Here is a 25,177-nt window from a genome sequence, read left to right on the forward strand (position 1 = left end):
AAACTAAGAAAGTTAACTTAAAATTGTCATTACTAACATAAAATGTCATACAGCATTAAAAACCAAATACAAAATAATAAATACAAACAGAAGTAAGCTGGTGCAAATACCACCTACCAATAGTTTCAAAAGATTTCCTTTGTCCATTGTTTTTATTTGTCTATTTTATTATTTATTAACAATCAGAATAATAGTGACATGTTTTTTTTTCTTATCGCACCCCTGCCTGGTGGTGTGTACTTCAGGGGGCTTCAGTTTGCCTTGCCGTGAAGTCATATTTCCGGCAGCACGTGAAGGCAGCAGGAACATGCATGGTAACCGGGGCGGTTCTATGTTTGATCGAGCTGGGCGTGGGCTCCCTCCACTCCTCATCTCCTCTCCTCTCTCCGTCTCTCTCTGTCTGTGTGTGGAAGCACATTGTCCTACGCGGGCTCGTTTTACCCATAGCCAATGAATGCTTTGGTGCATTTCACCGACTGAAAATTAAACACTGTGGGAGAAGAAGAAGAAGGAGCTGCAGATATCTATCACTGAGACGGCGGGAACCAGACCAGGGACATTTTGTGTCGTTTCGATTACAGCTGAGAGTTAAAAGATTTTTCCTCCTCTTCTTCTTCTTTTTTTCCTTCTTCTTCTTCATACCCAGCAGAAGAAACGTTGCTCTTCTCGCTAATTAGACCCCTGCTTGTTGTAAGTATGCGGTGCACATTCCTGTGTCCTAAATATGTCGACAATGACTGCATTTTTTACATTGATGTGTCCTTTTTAAAAACGCGTTCAGTGTTTATTTGGACTGCGGTCTGCTGTTAAAACGTGTTAGCTAGCTATCATAACATTTGAATTGAATTCAACCGGTGAGCTCTAACGGTTATCTGTCGTGCTAATGCTCGCCTTTACTCCTGGCTACATGGACTTAAAATTCACGTTATTAAAAAAACTGCCTGTACTAAAGGATTTAAAAACATTATTTATATCGATATTATGTACCTCTTTGAGTTTGGGTGTTGAAACTTGGTCATGGAGGAATCTCTGTAGACCGCCTTCATTCCCCTCTCCCCGTATGACATTTTGAAAGAGAAACTAGTGAAATGAGCAAAGTAGTGAAGTAATGAAGTAATGACTTTATAAGTGATGTATTTTTGTCCAGTGTGAGGACAGCACAGCAGAGTACAGGCGGCTGCTGCTGACAACAGTGGCCGCACAGACGAGCAGGGTGACGCCCCGTCACACTGAGTAAAACCGAATGTATCACTGCGGAAGTTAGATTCTATTACAAGGCGTTCATGAAGCTGACAGGCTGTAGTTTCGTCTCTGGATGATGATTAGAAATACCAGGAAAAGGCAAAAGCAGCAGTGGCGTTTGGATCACTCCTAAGAACTGCTGTAGACGAGGAGAACACATTCACTCATCCCAAGCTGACACCAGTCTTTGTCAGAATCCATTGTATTCACTATGAACGTCTAAATGAGTGTGCTCATCAAAACCACAGTGTTTCACTCTGTGTGTCTTTTGCAAACAATTGCCACTAGGTGGGTTTCCATCAGACTGTTTTATGCTAATTTTCCATTCAGGCATCAAGCAAAATCAGTGGAAATGCAGACAATTAAATGAAAGTTTTTACGTACAAGGGAGGTAGAAAAGTTTGTGTTTTTCGTTAAAGGTGCATACAAACAAGGGGGAGTGAAATGCGAGGCATTTAGAAACTGCATGACACCAGTGTCACACCAACCACCGTTGGAAAAACAACAGAAACAGTGATCATGTATGGTTTGATGGAGATTGAAACCATGGCATATTTGTGACTGATTTTAGCCACAATTTGGCTCTTTATGTACATCATTAATTTGAGCCTGCTTATCTTGGCAAACCAACTCCCAATATTTGCTTAGAGGTCCAGTGTGTGAATTTTGGAAGGGTTTATTGAATTTACTTTGTGTTTGTACACATGTATATTCTCTTTAAAATAATAATTGTTTGTTTTTTGTTGCCTTAGAATGAGTGCCTACTTCAAACTAGGGCAGGGGTCTGCAACCTTTAGGATGAAAAGGGCGATTTTTGTCACCTCTCCACCCAAATAAAATTCATTTGGAGCCACAAAACAACCCACAAAATGAAGATAATAACAGGAATAAAGGTTTTATGCAGATATAGTACATAAAAGAGCAAAATGTTCAGTTTATACCCAGCCTCTTATAAAGTGGTGCAAAAATAAAACACACATTGATGTAGACCTAGTTCTTCCATTGTTTCATTGTTTGTGACAAATTATTGAAATTAAAATGAACCCACTTTGAAATAAATTAAGCAAACATTCGGATTGTGTGTCGTTCACACTTGAGAAAAAGGCATGTGGATCCAAAGATGGAGAGGACATCCACATGTGTACTTAATATTGCATTTTACTTCGACGTTGGATGTGTTGCACAACATATTAAAAGACTTGTATTTGTCGCCTTGTTCTCTAAAGCTACAAGGAGCCACTGCAGAGTGGCTGAAGAGCCACACGTGTGTGGCTCTAGAGCCGCAGGTTGCAGACCCCTGAACTAGGGTCTTGCTTTTATGAAGGAAAGTGGGAGAATGGAGAAACATTTGAGATATTGTTCATGTCCTTTCCTTCTGTTGTTACAATCTTGGTGTCACTAATTATTACGAACTGGACCTTTAACAGCAGTGAATGGAAATGCACTTAAATGCACCTTCACCACATTTTTGACAAATGAAGACCAGGCTATTGACTCTTGTAAGAATCTCATTTTATTCACCAAAACATGACTGTGGCTGATAAAAGGTGGAATGAAACAATATAGAGTGTTACAGAGAATTGTGATAAAAAGCACTCAGAATAATTTGAATGTGGTGAATGTCCATTATCATAACTGTGAATGAGGAAAATTGTATAATGCGAGTGGCTTGAAAATGCTGGCCACCTAGCTCGCCAACATACAGTCATAGTGATTTATTTTAAAGTGCATCAAAGGGGAGTCTGTATTTTACCATCGTCATTCTAGGACCTCATGATTTTTAACAATATTATTTAAACTGCTGCAACTAAAAACTGTCTGGATAATCATTGTTTACTGAATTGATTAATTATTCGGACAAACTTAAAAAAAACAGTTTGAGTTCAAAATATACAGCCGAGGAGTGCATCAGGCAATTTGAAGTAATTACCAAGTTGTCCAGCAGAAGGTGTTGTAAGCACAGACTGGCCTTCATCTGTGTCCTCTGCTCATCAGAAGAAGATGACGGTAATGTTGTTGTTGTTGTTGTTGTTGTTTTCATTTAGGCCCGTTGCACAAAACTAGGATAACAGAACAGGGAACCGGATAGGGAAGCCAGGATAACCAATATATCTTGGCTTAATTTATCCAAGATCCGGTTGTACAAAAGCAGGACAGTAGAACGCAGGATACGTTATGACATAAGTTACCATAGAGATTTATCCTGTGGAGTTAGCCTGCTCCAGACCAGGCTAAGTTCCAGGATTTATTAAATCTCATCCATCATCTCAGCCAGCAGTCACCACAAATGGAAACCGATAGTTATTCCACTGCCCACTACATAATGTTTTCACATTCAACTATACCCACTGTCGTTATCTAAACATTATCTGATAACTGATTTCAATCATTTCACAGAAATGTTATATTTATACACAATATAGAAATATAAAAACACATCTAAGAGTAACATGATGTTGCTTTATTGACTAAGTAGAAATCAAAGCAAGTAAATTATGTCTCTACAAGATAGAATGCACAAATTCAAAGTATATTCTAGAACATAAGAATAAATCCACATTCAAAGGTCTGTATATAATACAATACCCCACATGTCTGCACATGCAAATGAATGCAAGACAAATCCATACATAAATGAATGGATGCAGTAACCTCCCAGCAAGCTTCTATGCATACAGTATACAACGCAGACATCATAAGAGGCCAAATATTAGTGCATATTGCATATTAACTGAAATAATTGAACACATATTGGTCCCTGAGCAGCCGACCACTGTGGTCATCAGGGAAGATGGCAGGATTGTCCCAGTCCATGTGTGATGGCACTCTGGGAGCCCTCTCCTTCCTCAGGCAGGCCACATTGTGAAGGACAGCACAGATAATGTGTTCGTAGGCACCCTGTAGGTAAAATGTATGCTTGTGTGTATTAGTCAGGGCACATGTGAATTAGCACATGTGCTACAACACTCAAACGATGCATCTGCTTTGTCCAATGTAGTTGTGACGTCCACGCCAAGGCCCAGTCGTGTTTAATCTACACACACGCACACATTTTGATTTGATTTGTCGATGGTTTTTTATTGTGCCGTGTTTCCTTTCTTTTCGATTTGGTCGTTCACCTCCTCGTACGCCTCCATGAGGATTTAAGCCTCCGAGGAGGAAAAGAACGCCGCTCTAGCTGTCATGGTGAATCTGAGATTCTGTGATCGACAGCGAGGTCTATTTGAGGAAGCCGTGTGTGCGCACTGATCCAGGATTGGTTTCACCAGGCTTGATGAATCCATGTCTGCTCATCCTGGCTTGGTCTTTGTGCAACCAATTGAGCCTGGACACCCTTGTTTTGATTCGTTGAACCGAGCTCAGTCATTTATCCTGGATATTTAAATCCTGCTTTTGTACAATGGGCCCCAGGACACAAATAATCCGAATAGTCCTCCTGAGCAGACATTTGTGACACCAATACATGTGAAAAGTATTTTTTCTTTTCTACCCCAAGGTAACAACAAAGAAGTCTGCAGAAGCAGCTGCTAGCTGCAACAGAGCTAATAGCACCATGGTGTGAAAAAGATGTGCAGTGACATAACTGACAATTATTCACAATTAAATCATTGCACCCCTAATAACTTTTAACATTACATTTTGTAAAATTTGTTTGCACATAAGGGATTTATATATATTGTTAGTAACTTGGCCACATTTTCTATAATTTTGGTATAGTACAGTACAAGTCTCCACCCATTTACACATAGTTAAAATTACATTTTTCTAAGAATACTGTGGATCACAATTGTTTTGGTCAGGAAAATTTGATGGGGAATGTTCACATAAATAGCATTGTATATAAACACTATACCCCCCACGGTAATGTTTGTTGGTGCGTATTAGAATCCATCAAGAAGGATAAGTGGTTGTTTGAGTTTGATGTCAGTGTGTGTAGTTGGGATTGAGGCAGCTGGAAAACAGCTGGAGTTTGTCCATCCAGTGATGGAGGTGTGATGTTAATGTTTCTGTCCCTTTTTCTGCACAGCTGTAGCCTGGGTGCTTCTCAGCTGCAAAGCCAAAATGAGAGTGACTCTTATGGATGCTATTCTTTTTGATTATTCTTTGGTATATTACAGGTTTACGGTCAGTGTTGTTTACATCGCCCACAATATGCTTTCTGTTACTTCCTGTTACTTGAACATGTTCTCAGACACAAGCTAAAACAACTGGACAAGATAAACTCATTCCTTTTTCCTGGGTTTTGGTGTGTTTGTTCTCTAATGATAACAATTCATGGCCCCTCTCACTGGCAGCCTTTTGTGTGGAGATCATTGGCCTTTTCATCTCTGCTGCCTCACCCAACACAACAAACTGAAAGGATGACCCAGTCTCGAAAAGGTCACCAAGCTTTTAAGAATAGCTGGTTTAATCATGCGTACACATCTCACACTTACAGAGAAATTTGGAAAGTCTTAGTGTTCAACCATCGAAATCACATCGAATTTATGCCTAATCATTACACCACTTACTTGTGTTTCATTGGCCACTGTGAGCTGTGTAGTGATTCCTCAGCTGCTCATCAATACTTATGCTTGCTTGGATGCTGTTTAGGAGGATGATGTCATTGTTGAGCAGTGATGGTGGTGGTGGGGGTGTATCGGGGCTCTATGATGGGTCTTGGAGTCTGAGTATTCGACCATGATACCTCCCTAGAGAGGGTCTCTTTACCATCATAGCTCCATTAAAAATCTATTATCTCTGTAGTCAGTGGGCATGTGGCTCTGCCAATATGGATTCTTTAACCAATTAAGCACTTTAATGGGCAACAGAACGCTTGTCCATGCGTCCTCTTTTCTTGCATCATGTCTGAAGTGATGCAGTTGTTTTCGAGGTTACAAGGAGTCATTAAAAAAAAGTCAAGAGATGTTTGTTGACATTTTCATTATTGACATCTTTATTTTCTAGTTTCCATGTCGACACCTCCTCACTCCTCTGTTTTGATGTACCCTTGGCATACAGTAAGAGTTAGCTCCTTCACCCACACCCACCTCTCCTCCCATCACCCCTCTCGCTGCTGTGTACTTGCACCCTCCGTAAGCTGTCATGTAAGATTATCCTCTCGGTCCAGGCAGGGCTCTAGGGTTTCAAAACGAACTGTTAATTTCCCAGGCTGGAGGTGGAGTGCTATAAATAACCGTAAACACAGACGTAGTTTGTAGTTCTCTGTGATTGAGATGAGCACGGCCATGCAATAATTTTTGTCGACTTTTTGTAGATTGGAAGTAATAGGCCACCAACTTGCACAGAAGTCTTTGGTGATAATGTTTCATAATCCTGTATGTAAAATATCAAAACAATCAGATAAGATTTTGCTTTTTTATATTTTATTATTTATGTTTTAATAAACAAAATTACAGTGGACTACTATTCTTTATTTTACTACTTTACTACTTTACTTGCTACATTATTACTGCAGTGTGACAGACGTGCAACTCTCACTAATGCTCTGATCACATAACTGCCGTAGCCTCCCTTTACAGCCAGAGCTTATTTACATATTTAAGGTTAACTGGATTTATTAAAGTCTTTTTTCCAATTCAGTCATTTTGGCGTTGACAGCATTGCACACATATTGTATCAGCTCATCACTGTGGAGTTGTGGGATATAGTATATGGGGGCTTTGGAGCTGCTATAGGAGCAGTTATATGTTTTTAAACTCTTGGAATATTCAAAAAGATTGAGAGGCACCAATATCCAGCTCAGTATTAGCCGTTACTGACAACAAGTGGCTGTGGTAAAGTAACAGCATCTCTGTCAGTGATCATTTTTCACATTCATCACCATATGGGTATGTGTGTTTTATTAATCAGCTGCTGTCATGACCTAGATTGAGAGGCGATGGCACGGCTGTCTCTTCTCCTGCCTCCAGTCTCATGATAGCCGACATGGTTCGGGTCGGGTGTGTTTTGGATTTATACTGTTAATTCCAATTGTTTGGCAGTTTTTTTTAACTGTAGATCTGATCATGAAACAGTAACAGGGTGCTGAAAGTGAAAGTGCAGGTATTGATCTCATTTTGTTGTTATTTGTATCCATCCCTCCTATAATTCATTGAGATTACAGTTCATCAACCCTTAATGAAAAGCTTTATTTGGTTTTGGGAAAAACAGATTGATGAGTATGGTTTTTTTTTTTATTTCATTGGGACAGATACAGTAACACAGACATTTACACAGCAATTATCTGCAAAGTGTCACAGCATTTGTAACGACTGTCAATTTCATATGTCCATCCCTAGAAGGGCCTTTCAAATAAGTATGTATCATTAATATCAATATACCTGTTACTATCAGATAAAGGATTGATGTCACGGTCACCTGCTATGTTGCGTGAATCTCGGTTGGTTGGAAAAAAGAGGAGTAATATGGGATAGATTAAATAACACACAAGTCTATTTGTCATCATTCCCATCAGGCCAGACAGGAAAAAGCATTTAGCATTTTGAAGACGGCTTCATGTCATCAATGCTCATGTTGTTAACTTCACCTGCTTTATTGTACTTTTGGAACAACACACTAAATAAACTACAGCATATCCTGGTGAGTCTTGATTTGAGTTCTTGCCCTCTGTCTTGAGCTTTGTATCCTTCAGTGGGCAAAGCTTCCCTCAGCATCTGTCTGTTCTGTGCAAGTCTCGCCTTTTGGCACAGCTGCTGTTTATTTGGTTAGAGCAGGTTCTGAGTGGCGGCAGCTCGGTCACTCTGTCTGTGTACTCCAGCCAGAGAAAGCTCTGTGTACCAGGTTGATTTAGTATTTACAGTGAGCGAGAAGGAGGCTAAATGTTTGGCCACAGGATCGAGGAGTGAGGATAATTATATCCCTGTTGTGCTCAGGAATCACAGCAGTGATACCTGAGTTTGCAAAGAGACTGTGTGTGTGTTACATTAATGAGGGTATTTGAAGCTACCTTTTCTTTCAAGGCAAGCAGCGGTTTACACAATCAAGGATGTGTTGCTGGAACTTGCATGTATGTATGTATGTATGTATGTATGTATGTGTGTGTGTGCCTTTGTGTATTCAATGAAAACAGCTAAATGGCTGTGTCTTCACTTAGCAAGTCTCTGTGTTTCTGTCAATTATTAACATCACTGAGCCAGTCTGAGTCTTGGCTAATTTTAGTTCCCCACACGTCAGAAACACTAGTAAGAAAAATAGATTTTTTTTCTACAAAGGGGAACATGCAGATTTTGCAAACACCACACCCAGAGACGAACTAGGAGCATGTTTGTTAAGTTTCAGCCACCACTGAATTAGCTGTAGGGATTACGTTCGCATGTTTTTCCATTAAATGAAACTTTCCAGAGGCATGTTCAAGATTAAGACGGGTGATTATCACAATGAACATTGTATACTTCTAATTGTTGTTATAAACGTCTTAATGGGCAGACAGTTACCAGCACCATTACACAAATCACACTATATGTCGTAGTGCGTTTGGGCAATTCATACACAGTATCAACGTATATTGGAATTTAATGTTGTTTTGTTTTGTTGCAATTGATGTAAATTATATTGCAATAATAATTGTCTCATATCACCCAGCCCTAGATCAAGAAGCCCATTCCTCCCCTTTTTTGCACAAGTTCAGTTCAAAATTCGCTCCAGCTGCTTGGAGAGATGAAGCCCATGAGAGAGGGTGTAACTGTGTTCTGCTCAGGACACCTAAAACTCAGTGTTCACCGTTTGTCAGTGAGTGTCTGAGCATGTGCAGAAATTCTCAGGAGATTGTTGGGAAGGACTGTATATGAGACCACAGTTGACCAGTAAACTTGCTTAGGACTTTCTCAGGAAATTATCCTGCCAGCTCCCCAGTCAAATCGAAATTCTCCTCCTGTAGTGATGGCTCTCAAAATCTCCCACTGCATGTGTAAAGGGAAATGTCTGGATAATGTCCTGAGAGTTGGGGTCAGTTATTGTCCAGAGGTGCATGTGTTAAAAGAAAATGAACGGAGTTACACAGGGTTTGGGATGACAGTTGGTGCCCTCCTGAAAGAGTGATTACACCCTGCAGCAGGTGGTGCAGGTTAGTGATTTTCTTTTTGAGCAACGTGAGACACTTTAAATGAGCAGACTTGGATGTTTAACCACCCCATGTGATCTTCTTTCTTTTTTTTTTTTACTATGAACAGCTCTGTCTGAACAATAAGACAAGAGAAAGTGTGCTTTTCATTTGGGCTATGCTGGATGTTGGTGTTTATCTGACAGGGCATGACATGCTATTCTAAGTTCTTGTTAAATGTATGGCCATGTGAACAAAACATCTGGAGCGGAGTTTTTTCTTTCTCACCACTATAAACTATAACAACAAAAGTTGGCACAGTAATATTTAGGGCGTTGAGAAATGTTTCTGTTTCTGTCCCTGATTGGAAATAGGATCAACATCGTTATATGATGATTTCATGATAAAGCCCCAGTTCATGACATGATTTTGATACTGACCCCAGATAGAAACAAATAGTTTTAAACAATTATTTCTTCACTGAACATTAACGGTGAAGATAACCATTCCTAATAAAACATTGCAATGGCCATATCTGTCAAAAATCATCTCAATATGATTTTAGTTCACTTTTAATATTCAGCCTGAGATGACATCACTGTGATGACATCATCTTATGCCCTCAATGACATCAAACCGAAACTGTAACCATGGCAGGTTTATGTGGTTGTTATGGGATTCCAGCTGACTTATAGGTTTGGTCACACCGGTCTTGACTTGTTTGACTCACCATGTTTTCTGCTGGGCTTCTATCAGGTCATTGTAAGGTCATGGGTTCTTTCCTTTTCTCTTTGTTTTTTCTTGTAAATCTGTAATAAGTTGAGTCACACTTTGCCACTGTAGTTATTACAAACACCCATATGACTGCTCTCTCTATCAATTAACAATCAACATGCCTGGAATTTCACAGGCGGGGGGGATCAGGATCTGTGTGTGACACTGTAATATGTTTTGTGCTTCTTGATCAGGTTTAAACAACTAAATTACCTAATGTATAACCCTTTTATATATATTTTTAGCGCTTCTAAATTCAGCATCTTTTCTGCGTGATGTAAATCCTAGATGCACATGTTTGAAATCATAAATGCTGATACCTAAGAAAACTCATTTCAAATATCTACTCACATTTCCCACATTTTCTTAGCAATGATTTAGAATTGGAAATGGAAAATTTAGATTTTTGTCTAAAAATGCTTGTATTTATCGCTACCAGCCGTTTTTTCAAATACCACAGATCCAGGTCCACAGGTACTGTCTTGTTAAATTGCATTTGAAAGCGTTAGCCTTCAGAAAATGGACATCACTTATGTTTCCTCGAGGGACTCACATGTTTCTTTAATAATGTGCCTTGATTTATAGTCAGAGTTTTGACTAGACCTATTAAATGAGTTCACTGGGTCCATAGGGTGGAACTGAAAGCACACCTGGAGTCATAAAATCCTCTTTTAGGCCTCTTGGTCTGTTGCTATGGATTGATCTCTGTGGATTAACCAGGGCAAACCAACAAAAACAGTACGCGTCTACATGACTATGAGCTTTGATAGAAATGCAAAACTGATTTTGCTCATTGTTGAAAAGAAAAACCTTTTTTTAATTACATATTTCTAGGATGTTTAACAGTCTAACTCAAGGACAGGCTTTGATGACATTTTGTGGGGCTGTAGGTTATGGCTAGGGCTGGGCAATCATTCAATAACAACATATATATACAAAACAATTTTCAAAATAAATATAACTGTGCACCTGCTGTTGGAGACAACACATTATTGCTCTTAAACGTTGTGCCTCTGTGTTGTTTTCTATCTATAAAGAATTTAATGGTTTCTTCAACTTTCAGTCAGTCAGGAGCAAAACTTAATGTTTAATTATCTGATAGTTTATCATAACTTTTTATTTGGTTATATTGTTCAGCCCATGGGAAGTTTTTTTTCCAGAATATTTTTGGTGTTGGTCTGGACTCTGGACACAATTTAAAATCTTTTTTATTTTAAATCCTATGAGCAAGTGGAGTATATTCACACTGTGTGGGGGGGGGGGCATTTGTTCTGTCAAAGTGCTTTGTCTGATTCTTTTAATTCTCATTGTTGTATTCTATTTTTTTTATTATCTGGCAATTCTGGCTGTCATGTCTATTACCCTGGGTTCAAAAGAGACATGAGTAATGTGAAGCCTGAGTGATGAGGCTCAGTCTGCCTGTGTCATGCTCCTCCCTCCTCTCCCTCCTCATACACACTCTTGTCTGCTGCTGCTCACACTGAGCTGAAGAGGATTGGAACATTGAGTACCTTCAGCACATTTTTCACATTCCCCTTTGAGGGTCTCAACCACATCCCCCACTATATACACACACACACACGCCAACACACAAACCACTAATGTTTTTCACCACTGGGCACTAAAGGCAATAAGCATGTTTTGTCTGTTTCACTGGCTGTGAACCACATCATGTCAGTCCAATGGCAGATAATCTCTCATCAAGGCTGCGTCTGTGTGTGGCACTGGCTTCAGTTATATTATGCAAGTGTTTCACAGTGCGCTCACCTGCACCTTTCTCTGTTCCCCTTCTTCTCTGCAGCGGCAGTGTGTGTGTGTGGTGAGCAGCAGCAGCGGCGGCGGCGGCAAAGATGACGGAGTATAAGCTGGTGGTGGTGGGAGCTGGAGGTGTGGGCAAGAGTGCACTCACCATCCAGCTCATCCAGAACCACTTTGTGGATGAATATGACCCCACCATAGAGGTATGGCTTTCTCGTTGCATGTTCAACACATTATTCTAGAGCAGGGTTTCTCACTCCTGGTCCTGAAGAGCCACTGTCCTGCATGTTTTAGGTGTTTCCCTGCCCAAACACACCTGATTCAAATGGTCTGCTCGTCAGTAGGTGTGTTGGAGCAGGGAAACCCCTAAAACATGCAGGACAGTGGCTTCTCAGGACCAGGAGTGAGAAACCCTGTTCTTGAGGATTGCTTCTAAAAAGGTTGTGCAACAAGTTCTTGCATGCTCCCTCTTGGTCTGTTGTGCAGTTGTAATATCTGTTTTTCACTTGCAGTAGTCCATTACTGTACATTAATATATATATATATATATATATATATATATTAATATATATATATATATACTCTTGGTCTGTTGTGCAGTTGTAATGTCTGTTTTTCACTTGCAGTAGTCCATTACTGTACATTAATATATATATATATATTAATATATATATATATATATATATGATATATTCTCAGGGTTTGGCCAATAAATTTAAGAAGTGATGTAACTTTGTATATATATATATATATATATATATATATACACACATATATATATATATATACAAAGTTACATCACTTCTTAAATTTATTGGCCAAACCCTGAGACGACTGTCGGTCTGAAGTGCTTTAATATGATTTCATTAATTGAATGCTGTGGCAATTCTTCAAATAGTCGGGGTTGGGGGGGAAACAAATAATTTTAATTTAAGAGGGAGTTTTTTCCTCTGCCCATTTTGTCATTTTATTTATTGTCATGAAAAAATATAGGAGTTGCAAAAATAAAAGGGAAGGCAGTCAGACTGTTTTCACCTCTTTACTATCCTTTTCTCCCTCTTTCTTCGCTCTGTCCCTCTCTTTCTCACCACGCCTGCCTCTGGCCACACAATGTCCTTTTTGTGTATTTGCATTCCTGGCCCCTATGCTCTAACAAACAAAGGGACAGCACTCCATGTTTTTGTGGCTGTGTGTTGGAAGGCTAAACATTGGCTCCGTTACCCTGCTCCTCTGATCCCTGTATGTCCGTTTGACCTGGAAGTGGACTGGGGATTAATAACAGTTATCAATACATGGTCAGGTGACGTCATGTCCGTACATGTTTCTCAGCATTGTTTGCATCCGCGATGGATCCACAGTTGCATTTAGGCTGAATCCCAATACCACCCCTTAGCCCTCCCCCTTCCCCCTACCCCTTTGTCAGAGTTCCCCTTGGCCCTCAAAACAGAGTTGAGGGAGCGAGGGGTACGAACGTTCCCCTAAGAAATGAGACACACCTCCATTACGTCATCACGTCGTCCGGACTTGACGCTCGCAGACTGCTACATCAACAAGCCGATGCGATGCTTGTTGATGTAACAATCCAAAAATGCCGTCCTCACAAGTAATGTCTGTTGCCTGGGCTATTTTTCTGTTTTTACGACTGTCAGCTGCTAACAAAGACATCGGCGGCGACGCTGTGAGGAGTGTTCACACACACAGTTACAGCGACTGCAGACCCGCTGCATTACCATAGCCACACACACACACACACGGTGCAGAGGGAGAAAGCTGCTCGCAGACAGAGCGGAGGAGAGCGGGGACAGAATCTCCTGTAACTGTGCACTCCGGCACAATTTGTTAATGTTAAAAAAAAATAGCGATAGCAGCTAGCTAACCACTTACGAAAGGAACGCCGGGATAGCATCGGCTACGACTAGCTAGTAATTCAAAACAAACTTGACGAGTGATTCAGAAACACCGTTGACAATTGAAGAAGACCACAATACATCATTACACATGACTGTCGTGATTAAAATACTGAAAATACATTGTGCGAGTCTTTAACGGCCAGCTTTCAAACTTCGCTGACAGGTGACGCGGCGGAAGCTGCGAAATTCCTCGAAGCCCTCCGTTTCAAGTGTGGTCCTGAGGAAGCTTCGTTTCGAGGGCTACGTAGCCCTTCGGCTTGGCCCTACCCCTTAACCCTTATGAGAAATGAGACAACACTACCCCTCACATGAACGCGCAAAAACAAGGGGTAGGGGGAAGGGGGAGGGCTAAGGGGTGGTATTGGGATTCAGCCTAATTCCCACTTTTTGACCTGTTCTGTGTCTGAGTTTTGACTCGTTCATATTCACTGGTGTTGGATTTTACGGTTTGGATCTTTAGGACCCCAGATTATGCTAGATTCCAATTTTGATGGCAACAATTTGATTAGAAAAGTATTATTAATGTATTTTGATGCATTTATTAGAGTATGTAATGACATGTGATTAATAATTAGTAGCATTTACCTCCATTATGTTTAATTAGTAAAAGTGCGACAACATATTTCTGAGGAAACCAGGAAAATATCTAACGTATGTCACTAACGGTCGTGTTGGTTAATTAATAATTAACTTTTAAAAATAAATAGTAATTAATTCTGTGTAGCAGTGGGGTCAATTACCGAGAACTACGAAGTAGGGCTGGAGGATATAAAAACATAATCACAATATAAGATTTTCAAATCAGTAGATATCGATACTTATACTGATAAATGTTGGGTTATTAAAGATTAGTTTCCGCCCCTGAGTAAATGTCAAAGGAAACCTTTTTTGATCTGTGGGTCCTCCATGGAGTCATAATCGTTCTAGAGACAATAATGATTCATCTAAGAGTCAGGTTTTTCCTCATGGCTAACATAGTTGCTCATTTCCTGCTCCCTCTGCAGGACTCGTACAGAAAACAAGTGGTGATTGACGGGGAGACTTGCCTGCTGGACATTCTGGACACTGCAGGTCAGGAGGAGTACAGCGCCATGAGGGACCAGTACATGAGGACAGGGGAGGGTTTCCTTTGTGTCTTTGCCATCAACAACACCAAATCATTTGAGGACATTCACCAGTACAGGTGTGTATGTATTCACGACAGATGTGGAGTAGATGTCGTCACAAATCATGATAGTGAATGATGATGTCATGTGCTGTTGCAGATGTGAACGTGTCTTTATTGGCCAGGTCACTGACCAGTCAGCATGGAGCTGGGACACAAAAACCTTTCTGTTTTGTTTGCGCCTTTCTAAGGTTCAGTCAGTGCACTATGTGTGTGTTACAGGGACTCCCACGGGGTCTGGAGGGAGAGGGTTGTGTGTATATAGACAGTGTGTGTGTGTGTGCCAGCTCTCTGCAGTAGAGGGTTGATGTCATGCTGTAGTGTTTAACACAGCTTAGACCCCAACTGTAGGATTAGAGAACGATGCCAATGAAATCGATCCTGACTCAATTAGAGGTGCGGGGAGAGGTAGAACTCCCAAGGACAGGGAAGGAGAAGGGTGGGGGTGGGGGGGATAGTGTTCTTTATCTTTGCCATAATGTGTCGCTCTCATCACATTATGCACTAACTTGCCAGTCTTGCACGGGACAGGTAAAGAATAGATTTGCAGGATTTTTCTTTGTTTGCTTATTTATTACACTCACATTTGACTGTCTTTTTCTATTGCAGTACACCCTTATTGGGCCCAGCTTTAGTTCAAGTTATGATATCACCATCAAACAATTGTGCGGCTTCTGACAACATACATGGATCTTTGGCTGCTTGGTAGAATAGGCGGTGGCTCGGTTCAAGCTGTTGAGTTATTTGATTATCTGTCATCGCTTTTACAAGCAAATATAGTCAGAGGCGATTTTCTGAAATGTCTCCTTCAGTGTTGGCAGACAGTGATACAACACTTCCCTGGGCAGTGCACTTTCTTTTCTTTAATTTGAAACGACCAGCTATGCGATACTATACTTGGAAATCCACCTGATATGTTTTCAGTTTAGCTGCCCTTTTTCCTATTACACTTGAAGGAGATAGTTGCCATACTCTAACCAGGATATTCATGTCAATTGTGACAGACATGACACACCATTTTGACTGCAGATGGGTTTGGGTGACTCTTTGTGGGTGTGTCCTGCTGTATAGTGGCTGAGGGAGAAGGGCTGAGCTGAAGAAGGCCTGACCCACTCCTCTCACTCAGTTTCCCCTTGACTGCCTGGCATTTGGCACTGGCCACTGTAATGATGAGGTAATGCTGTTCGCAGCCTGCCTGTTGTCCATCCCTCCCCCTCCCTCCCCACCTCTCCACCTCCCTCCTTCAGCAGTGCAGCACAGCCCAGCACTGCTGGGCCCTGGCTCTTCCTCAGGGTCCTAGAGCTCCCATGGTGGTTCACTCTCTCTTGGCGGAGCTGTTGTTGTTTATAACATGAGCATGTTTTCAAACAAGAGATGCCACTGTGATTTAAATACTGCTCTGAGATGGGTCAATGAGGAAACCGTTTCAGTTATTTTTCTAGTGAAACACCAGTTATTGCAATTTCCTGTTCTTGTTTTGCAATGCACAGAGAACAGATAAAACGTGTGAAGGACTCAGATGATGTTCCCATGGTGCTTGTGGGAAACAAGTGTGACCTCCCAGCACGTACAGTGGACACGAGGCAAGCCCAGGAACTCGCCCGCTCCTACGGCATCCCGTACATTGAGACTTCTGCCAAGACACGACAGGTAGGTAGTAAACAAGAAGCACTGTCACCCACGTACGGTTATGGATGTAACCTGCCATTTCTCTATCACATGTTAAATATGTATCAACTTTAAGAATTCTGTGATGTCTTAACATTCTAGACAGTATCTAGTACGGGCTCCATTATGTGCTGTGTTAATTTCAAATGTTCTATCCATACACATGAAGAGCAGTGAAAGGCCAATGTTATGATGTGATTTGTGTTGCTGGGAACATTTTATTATGGTGCAGGCAATGACTCATAGCCAGGTTACCTTGGCTTTATAACAGAGCTACAGTATTTGAAAGACATCATAAGGACAAGTCACTGCACAGCTTCCACTGTCTCTGACTCACTCTCACACTTTATGCAGGTACATACAGCCGACCCACATTCATCACTGAACGTTCAGTCACATGGTGACATGCAGTATGCAGAGATTATTGAAATGATATTAAGATCATTATGATTTCTCGATTAAAGGTACCTAAATGATCTGGGTTGCTATGGTAATGAAGCAAAACCTCTCAATGTTTAGTATACTCCACCTCTAATTGATCATTGTAAGTGGTTGGTAACCTGTGTCTGTGTGTATGTGTGTGTGTGTGTGTTCACAGGGAGTGGAGGATGCCTTCTACACACTGGTTAGGGAGATTAGACAGCATAAACTGAGGAAGCTGAACCCACCCGATGAGAGCGGTCAGGACTGTATGAGCTGTCGCTGTGTGGTATCGTGATCAAGGTGAGACATTTCTTTTCCTCTTTGAACCTGTACAGAAATATGCAAATTCCCTGTTCCCAAACCAAGTCTGATAACATCAGAATCAACGTCTTAAGCCCAATTTATACTTCTGCGTAAAGTGCTCTGCGTAGGCTACGTAGAGACTCTGCGTCGACGCAGAGACTGTCGAAGAGCCTCTGCGTAGTCTCCGTCTGCACGAAATATTTTTTAAGTGTCCGTCACTCCGTCAAGGGACTACGGAGACGGCAAGAGCTGCGATTGGTCCTCAGGACAGGCCGAGCTAAGCTGCTCTGTGCCGGCTCTCAGTGCGCTCCGGGCGTCCTGACAGGCAGAGCTGATCCCCGCCGATAACGCCGCTGCCGAACTATAAATACGTCATATCTTAACACACACAGCACATGTTTAGACTCTAAATGGCCAATTTCTCGCCTCAAATTATCTTAAAACTGCGTTCCGTGACACAGAAAAGTGAGAAACGGCCACTTTTTCAACAACAACAGTCTTTCTCTCTCTTTCTTTCTCGGACACCATTGCTCACTGTAGCCAGAAGCACAACAACCTTGCGTAGCGACCCCTACTGATCGGGCGGGAAATTGCAGCGAGTGTCCGTCACGACGACGCAGAAGTATAAATGCTCGAGGCGTCTCCGTGGTGACGCAGACGGATAACGCATACGCAGTCGGAGAAGTATAATGTGGCCTTTAGTGCTTATCATGCATATGTTGCATAAAATGTCACCTGCACGCCTGTATACAACCTGATGCTACGAAAAGAGCAATTTTTGCAGTATTCCAATTGGATTTAAGAGATTGCTTTGCAACCTGACGACGTACCATTCACATGCATTAACTCCATTGCAGGGATGAGACTGTGTTGCTCCGGTCTCCCCCTCCACAGCAGCACAGCATCCCAGCAATGTATAGTCCCACTAGTCCTAGTCCTGCTACTCAAACATCACTCTGTTCTCTCTTCGTTTACCAACACAGACATTGGTAATTCCCAACCAAGAGTAGACTGTCTTCCATCTTTGGCTTTGTCTTTTTACGCTGTGTTGTAAATCTATTGGCTACTCTAAACACCAATCAATATGGCAGCTCACTTTAACCAGTATGTGAAAATATTTGTGCTTCAAGAGCCATGTCGCAAGGACTTACAGTATGTCTCAGAAACAACAATGTGAAGCTAATGTCTGTCCACCTTTTGTGTCCCCAGCTGACGGTTGCACGTTGAAGATATATGCTACAGTGCATAATGGCAGCATGGACTTGAAAGATAGAAAGATTAAACAACACAATGATGAAATATAAACTTTTTCAATAAGAGGATGATTGAAGCAAACGCACTCAAAGAAACCGTCAGAGCTGACTGAACCATAGACGTTTCATGAAATGGATGTTGCCTAAGTGGCTAACTAAATTAGCCTGGTCTGGTCCCTTCTTTTGGTCCACACGTCGACCTGTGAGCAACACCACTAAAGACTCTGTCAACTCCAGTGTGGTTAGCTTCACGTTTTCTGCTAACTTATTTTTCTCAGTCTCAACACTGGTCTTAAAGGGGGTGTCACCAGTCACCCTCCCACATTGAAAGCCTAATTCCCCTCCCTGACCACTCAAAGGACTGACTGGCTTAAATGGAAAGGACTGGAATGGACATTTATTTACCCCCACACCTCATACATGAATATACATCTCCATCTGACTCCGCCTCTGGTTTCCCTTGATTGGCTCCATAATACTGAATTAAAAGGGTGGGGGCTAACACAGGATTGACTATTTTTGTTGTTGTTGCTTAACAGTTAGCCTACCTGTAAAAAAAATCTTTTTTTTGATATTCAACTTTTTTGTGAGTGGAGGATTTTGGAAATCACTGAGCACTATGTGAGCAAGGTGTGTATTTTCTGCTGGCACCTGGCTTTACATTTATTCTTGACCTGCCTGACGTACTTCAAATTCCTTTTCAGCGTTGATGTCTTGAATGGAGAATATTAAAGATGGATGCATTTCAAGGATTTAGCTGCCTTCTCTTCTTACATTTGTTTCTTTGCGAAGAGTTGTTATTGTGGAATAATAATAATAGTAATGGCTACTATAAGTAGTTTCTGGTGCAATAGGATTCTTACCTGCCCAATTTACACAAAGTATTTAAAGCAAACCATCTCTCATAATGACTTATTTTCCTGTTTTACTGTGGTTTGAAGTTACAGTGCATGAAAATGTAGTTGCCATCTTTATATTTGCTAAAGCTGGAAAAGTGACTCGGGTACCTCAAGAGGAGAAGGAAAGCCTAATACTTTTACAGCTTACATCAGTTGAGTTTTTTTTTTCTCGATTTCATTTCAGTCAATGCGGAGTGTGTAAAACTCTTATTTACTGGATTGTGATCATTTTTAGATTGCAAGGCTTGCTCCTTGTGGTTGATAAGGCTCAGGAACGGTGGGGGGCCAGGCGTTTTCCTCAGTTCTGGAACGGTCCTGGAAAATTAGGATTAGGGATGTCACCTTTGTAGAGTGTAACACACAAGTCCTGCCTCAGAGTCGAACCTCAGTTTTCCCACACGCCGCGCTATCCTCAAACTACTCTTTCTCTGCCACCTCAGCTCTTTAAAGGAACAGGTCGGATGCTTATCATGTCAGAACCATGTATACTCTAAATGTGGGACTGTTGTGTGTAATAGATATTGGGTTATTGGAGTGCATTGCTTTGTTTCTTAACACTGACTAGCTTGTGCTCTCCACGACTGCATTCATTTTCTGCCTAAATGGAAAAAAAAAAGAAAAGAAAAGACTCTGCTCTGTGTTTACTTGGCCTTATGTTAACTAGTTTGTACCTCATGTTAGCAGCAAGCTCCACCTGAGACTGTTGTGTTCTATTTGCTGCATTGTTTTGTTCATGTTTGATTGTGTGCAACTAAAAAAATATAGAAGTATGTTGGGTTTAGATATGTGCTGTACAGGATTTGAACAACAGGACAAGCCCCTAAAAACACTACACTGATTTTATTTCCTTAAAAAAGGGGGGGAGGGTCTTTAAAGGCATGTGAATGTGATTTTGTGTAACAAGACTGAAAAACAAAACAATTTAAAGAGAATTCTATAGACAATGTGTCTCGCTGTTATGGTCATATAAGGTTTCATTCCCATTACAGTTGGTGATTAGTATGTAATGTGTGAACCTCCAGGCATTAGAATCTGAATATCAAGATATATCAGACCTCCCCCATGAATGACATCAAATGTTATTTTTTATTTTTGTGGATTTTGTACAGTTAATGGTTTATAAATTTGATTGGTCTAGTTACTGTGTGGATGATAGTGGTCAAGTTATTTCTTTTTTTCAGTCAACTATTCATTCTTCTGCTTATAGGACAGTGAATGTGTTCCAAAATCTTTAGTTATTATTTGAAAGAAGCCTCGTGTTTATAAAAAAAAAAAAAAAAAAATGAAAGTGCTGAAATAATGCAGGTTCCACTCTGGACTGTGTTGTTCCTAATGTTTTATTTTTCACTCATTGTACTCTCATTTTTTAAATGGAAAAAGGAGTTTGAGGCTTGTAATTAAAGTCCTGGTAGTATGCTTGTCCTCTCCCAAGATTTCATTCATAACATAGAATTCCCAAAAATCTATGCATTCAAATTCCCATAGCATTAGAATATCGCTGTCATGTTTCCACAGGGATACCCCCAGCCAGCAAACCACAAGTACACTGTACATGTCAGAAAACCTGGCGAGCATGACATAGACTGTATGGACCATTGGGAGTTTTGCACAAGGATACAGTGCTCAAGGGCTTGTTTCTCCCCTTGCAAACTGTGGAATGAAAGTGTGGAAGGAATTTGTGAAAATGTCAACTGTTTAGCTATTTAAGATGTATTTACTCTTTGAAAATGTGGCAAATGTATTGCAGGACAGGAATAAAGATGTCAAGATGAAACCGTGTCCTGACGTTCATGTCGTGTTCCTCACAAATGAGATTTTTCTGCCACCTACAGGCTGCTTTGTGAATTGTTTTGGTTTTTTTGAGTGTCATGACGAGCGCAGATAAAGGTCGTTTTCACCAGAACTACGCATGACGCTGAAATAAATGACACATGTTTTACTGCTTCCACGACAGGGTCATAAAGAGCAGCAGCCTAAAGTGTTGGAAGTATAAAGCAACAATGACGGGTTCAAAGGACAGTCATAATCCCTGTGTTTACACGAGAGGTTGGCCATCTGGGTCATCATTTATGGGAAGCTTTAGGTTGTGCAAGTGAACTGAGCACACCAATTTTATTTTTGATTAGCTCAATTTGAAGCACTTATTTTTTTATTTAAAGAAAAGGTAACAAAGGACTCAATGAGGCACCAGATTATAATATGTAAAGGGCTATTTACACAGCAGCCATTTTGACTGGTCATAGTAGGAGCACGGACGTCACAGGTGAAAATAATCAAATTAATGATGAGTTCATCGTTATGTGGTCGGTAACACCTGTGCTTTTCCTGCCGCAACCTGTCAAAATGGCTGCTGTGCCAAGGACCTACAGTCTACAGTATGAATACATGTTATATACAAACTAAAGCAAACCTCCAATGCTGCTCAGTGAATACGTTTTAAAGAGTCCAGACATAATTATCTCTTCCTTGTTCCATAACCTACATCCCCAGAAAACGTCATCTGAATCCATCCTTTACATTTTAAGTTATGCTGCTCATACACAGACAAACTAATAAGTATATTGATAGTAATATTTAATTGATTAAGAGTATTCCTAACACTAGAGGCCGTGTCACCACCAAACAACAACAACAAAAAACACTACGTACCATAATGAATACAACTGAAAACATGACAACTCTGCCATGTAGTCTAGTTAATACTTTGTAGGGCACATGACTTGCACAAATGAGAGGCAGTCGTGTTACTGGCTTTCAGGAGTCATAAAAGATAAGTGCTCGTCTATAAACCCCACACAGACAGACATGGACTCAAGATTAGTTGTTGGTGTTTGAGAGATAAAAAGCAATATTTTCCATTTGGACTAACTGTAATCATGTCGTACGATGAGGACGCGATTAAGAAAATGCTCCCTAAGGTAAGAAAAACAGAAAAAAAAACTAATTCCCTCCAAACATAAACCAGGAAATGTTTGCATACATTTGTTCTATGTTTGTTTTTTAAAGACATATCTGCGCAAACATGTGGCTCAGGAAGTGTATGTTGTGGTGACCCACTTCAAAGCACTTGTGCCCAAAATGGATAAATATGGTGAGATTCAAAACAAGCTCAGAATCTTCTTATGGAACATGTGGATAGTTTTCTCTGAATAATGCAGTCGTCGTATTTGCACAGTTTACAACGATGGAACCGCAAAGAACTTGATGAGTCTGACCGGAACCATTCCTGTCCTGTTTAAAGGTAACTTCTCATTTCACTGTTTTTTTTTATTTCAAAGACAAAATATAGAAGATAAAAATAGAAATTTCTTGTTTTAATGCAAGACAAGACCTACCACACGCCAATATGCCTGTGGCTTGAGGAAAGCTACCCTCAGACGGCTCCCATCTGCTATGTCAGGCCCACGCGTCACATGATGATCGTCAGAGGGAAGCATGTGTCCGGCAATGGCAAGGTTAATCTGCCTTACCTGGAGGAGTGGAAGAGTGTGAGGACTGGAACATTTTTTATTATGTATCACTTATTAGAGCTGCATATCAAAAGAGAACGAGGACATAATACAGTGCAATGCAAAGGTTTTAGGCAACGGCTGTGATGTACAGATCTGAATTCTAATTGTTTTTTCATTACATCTCAGCATTAAGTAGCACTTTTGCCTTACAGCAGACGTTTGCATGTTCTTCCCATGTGTGCATGGGCTTTCTTCAGTTTCCGCCAACAGTCCAACAGTCCAAAAACATGCTTTTAGGTTAATCGGACACTCTAAATTGACCACAGGTGTGAGAGTAATGGTTTCTGTCTCTGTGTGTTGGTAACCAGTCCAGTGTGTCCCTCCACCTTTCACCCTGTGTCATCTGCAGCAGCCTAATGACACTTGTGGAGGATAAAGCGGTAGACAATGATTGAATTAATGAATTCAAAATGCAAAATGAGCTCACGGAATAAAAATAAAAATCAAGTGACTATTGGGTGTGACCACTCTTTGCCTTCAAAACAGCATCAATTCTTCTCGGTGGAAACAGGTGCTGATGATCATCATTTATAGGTGGAAACACAGCTCTGTTTGAGGATTAAAACTGGGTGAGGAAGAGCCAGACTCTGCTATTAAGGTGAGCTTGTGGTAGACAGTTTCATGTCACAGGTCAAAAACACCACAGCAAGACTGAGTACTTCAACTAGACACAGGGTCTAAGGTCTAACCTATAGGCACAAAGAAAGGGCAATGCCGAGGACCGTAGATGCAGTGGTTAGTCAAGGAAACTTAATGTTGCGGATGATGCTTACTTCCCTTTGAAATCCAAATGTTGTCCACCAGTGCCATCAACTCAGAGCTGACAGACACCTGTGGGATCTGGAGAAGTCTGGCCACAAGTGGTCTTCATGGAAGAAACTAGGTCAAGTGACAACATTTTGGGTTCATATGAAATATATTCAAATTATTTTTTTCTCTGCCGGAGATTTTGAAAGGTTATATTTTCATCATTCATTATAAATTGTTTTCAGTTTGTTTAGTTTACAATGTGGGCTATGGAGGTTAAACATAACATTTGTTATTTGGGTTGATTTGGTTCATCTAAGTGACTCAAACCTTTTGTCTGGGTCAGGGTTTCTCACTTCTGGTCTTGAGGAGCCACTGTCCTCCATGTTTTAGGTGTTTCCCTGCTCAAACACCTGATTCAAATGGTCAGCTTGTCAATAAGCTCTGCTGAAGCCTGATAACGACCCATTTATTTGAATCAGGAGTGTTGGAGCAGGGAAACACCTAAAACATGCAGGACAGTGACTTTTTAACTTTTCCTCATGTTTATCTTCAGATTGAGCTCCTCAGACTCATGGCTCACAAACAATGTGATGTGTCTCATGAGGGTTATTCTTATTGATGTTATGTTCATGTGTGTCTTTAGTCTGTTGGTTAGCTCAGCACTATTATGCACATTTTGCACTGAACTTAATACTCCATATTACAAAAAACAAAAACTAATAAAAACTAGCAAACCCGCTCTTAAAACTAATTTTAAAAACAAAAAGTCAAAACTAAATAAAAACTAAAACTAATGAGAAAGAAGAAGAAAAAAAAAAACGGTAACGCTTTCTTTTACAGTCCCCTAATTACCTGGTATTTAGCTGGTAAATTCATGGTAACACTAAAGTGTTGCTAGGTAATTACCAAGGGTAATAAGATAAGTAAATACAGTGAAACCGTTGCCAAAATACTGGGTAATGCACGGTAATGTACTCGGTAAGTAAAGTAAAACTGTACTGTAAAAGAAAGCCAAGCTTGTTTCCATGTAATTACACACATTTTTAGGGTTAGGTTTGTTAGATTACCCCTTGGGTAAATAGCTAGTAATTAGGGGACTGTAGGTACCTGCTTATTACCAGTTTATAACCCAATAATACACTTACATTTACCATAGTTTTGCCATAGTTTAGCTGTACATACCTTCTTATTAACAGCAGTAATAACACGCTATAATTAACTATATAGTTACCAGGTAAATGCCCAGTATTTTGGCAACAGTTTCACTGTATTTACTTTCTTATTACCATTGGTAATTACCTAGTAACACTTTGGTGTTACCATGAATTTACCAGGTAAATACCTGGTAATTAGGGGACTGTAAAAGAAAGCGTTACCAAAAAAACTATTATAACCTTGATCTGAACATCATGGAGGGTGTCTGGAATTACATGCAGAGATAGCTGGGTTTAAGAAAGCTTACAATCCACTGAAGATCAA

General features: G+C 40.6%; 1 protein-coding gene across 1 annotated transcript; it reads left to right on the plus strand.

Moving 5' to 3' along the window:
• The first annotated feature begins 568 nt into the window (after nt 1-568).
• On the plus strand, nt 569-18,832 carry LOC310930829 (GTPase HRas). Its single transcript, XM_083893880.1, has 6 exons — nt 569-690; nt 11,859-12,018; nt 14,730-14,908; nt 16,381-16,540; nt 17,157-17,281; nt 18,494-18,832. Exons 2-5 carry the CDS (start codon nt 11,908-11,910, stop codon nt 17,274-17,276), a joined length of 570 nt encoding a protein of 189 aa, XP_083750006.1. The 5' UTR covers nt 569-690; nt 11,859-11,907; the 3' UTR covers nt 17,277-17,281; nt 18,494-18,832.
• Nucleotides 18,833-25,177: the final 6,345 nt, after the last annotated feature.

Source organism: Microchirus variegatus, assembly GCF_963457635.1.
Source record: "Microchirus variegatus genome assembly, chromosome: 8".
Classification (NCBI taxonomy): Eukaryota; Metazoa; Chordata; class Actinopteri; order Pleuronectiformes; family Soleidae; genus Microchirus; species Microchirus variegatus.

Excerpts from the sequence above, each read along its gene's own strand:
- LOC310930829 (XM_083893880.1), top strand. The coding sequence starts at position 11,908 with ATGACGGAGTATAAGCTGGTGGTGGTGGGAGCTGGAGGTGTGGGCAAG. Across the intron at positions 12,019-14,729 it reads AATATGACCCCACCATAGAG|GACTCGTACAGAAAACAAGT; the intron begins GTATGGCTTTCT and ends CTCCCTCTGCAG. Across the intron at positions 14,909-16,380 it reads GAGGACATTCACCAGTACAG|AGAACAGATAAAACGTGTGA; the intron begins GTGTGTATGTAT and ends TGCAATGCACAG.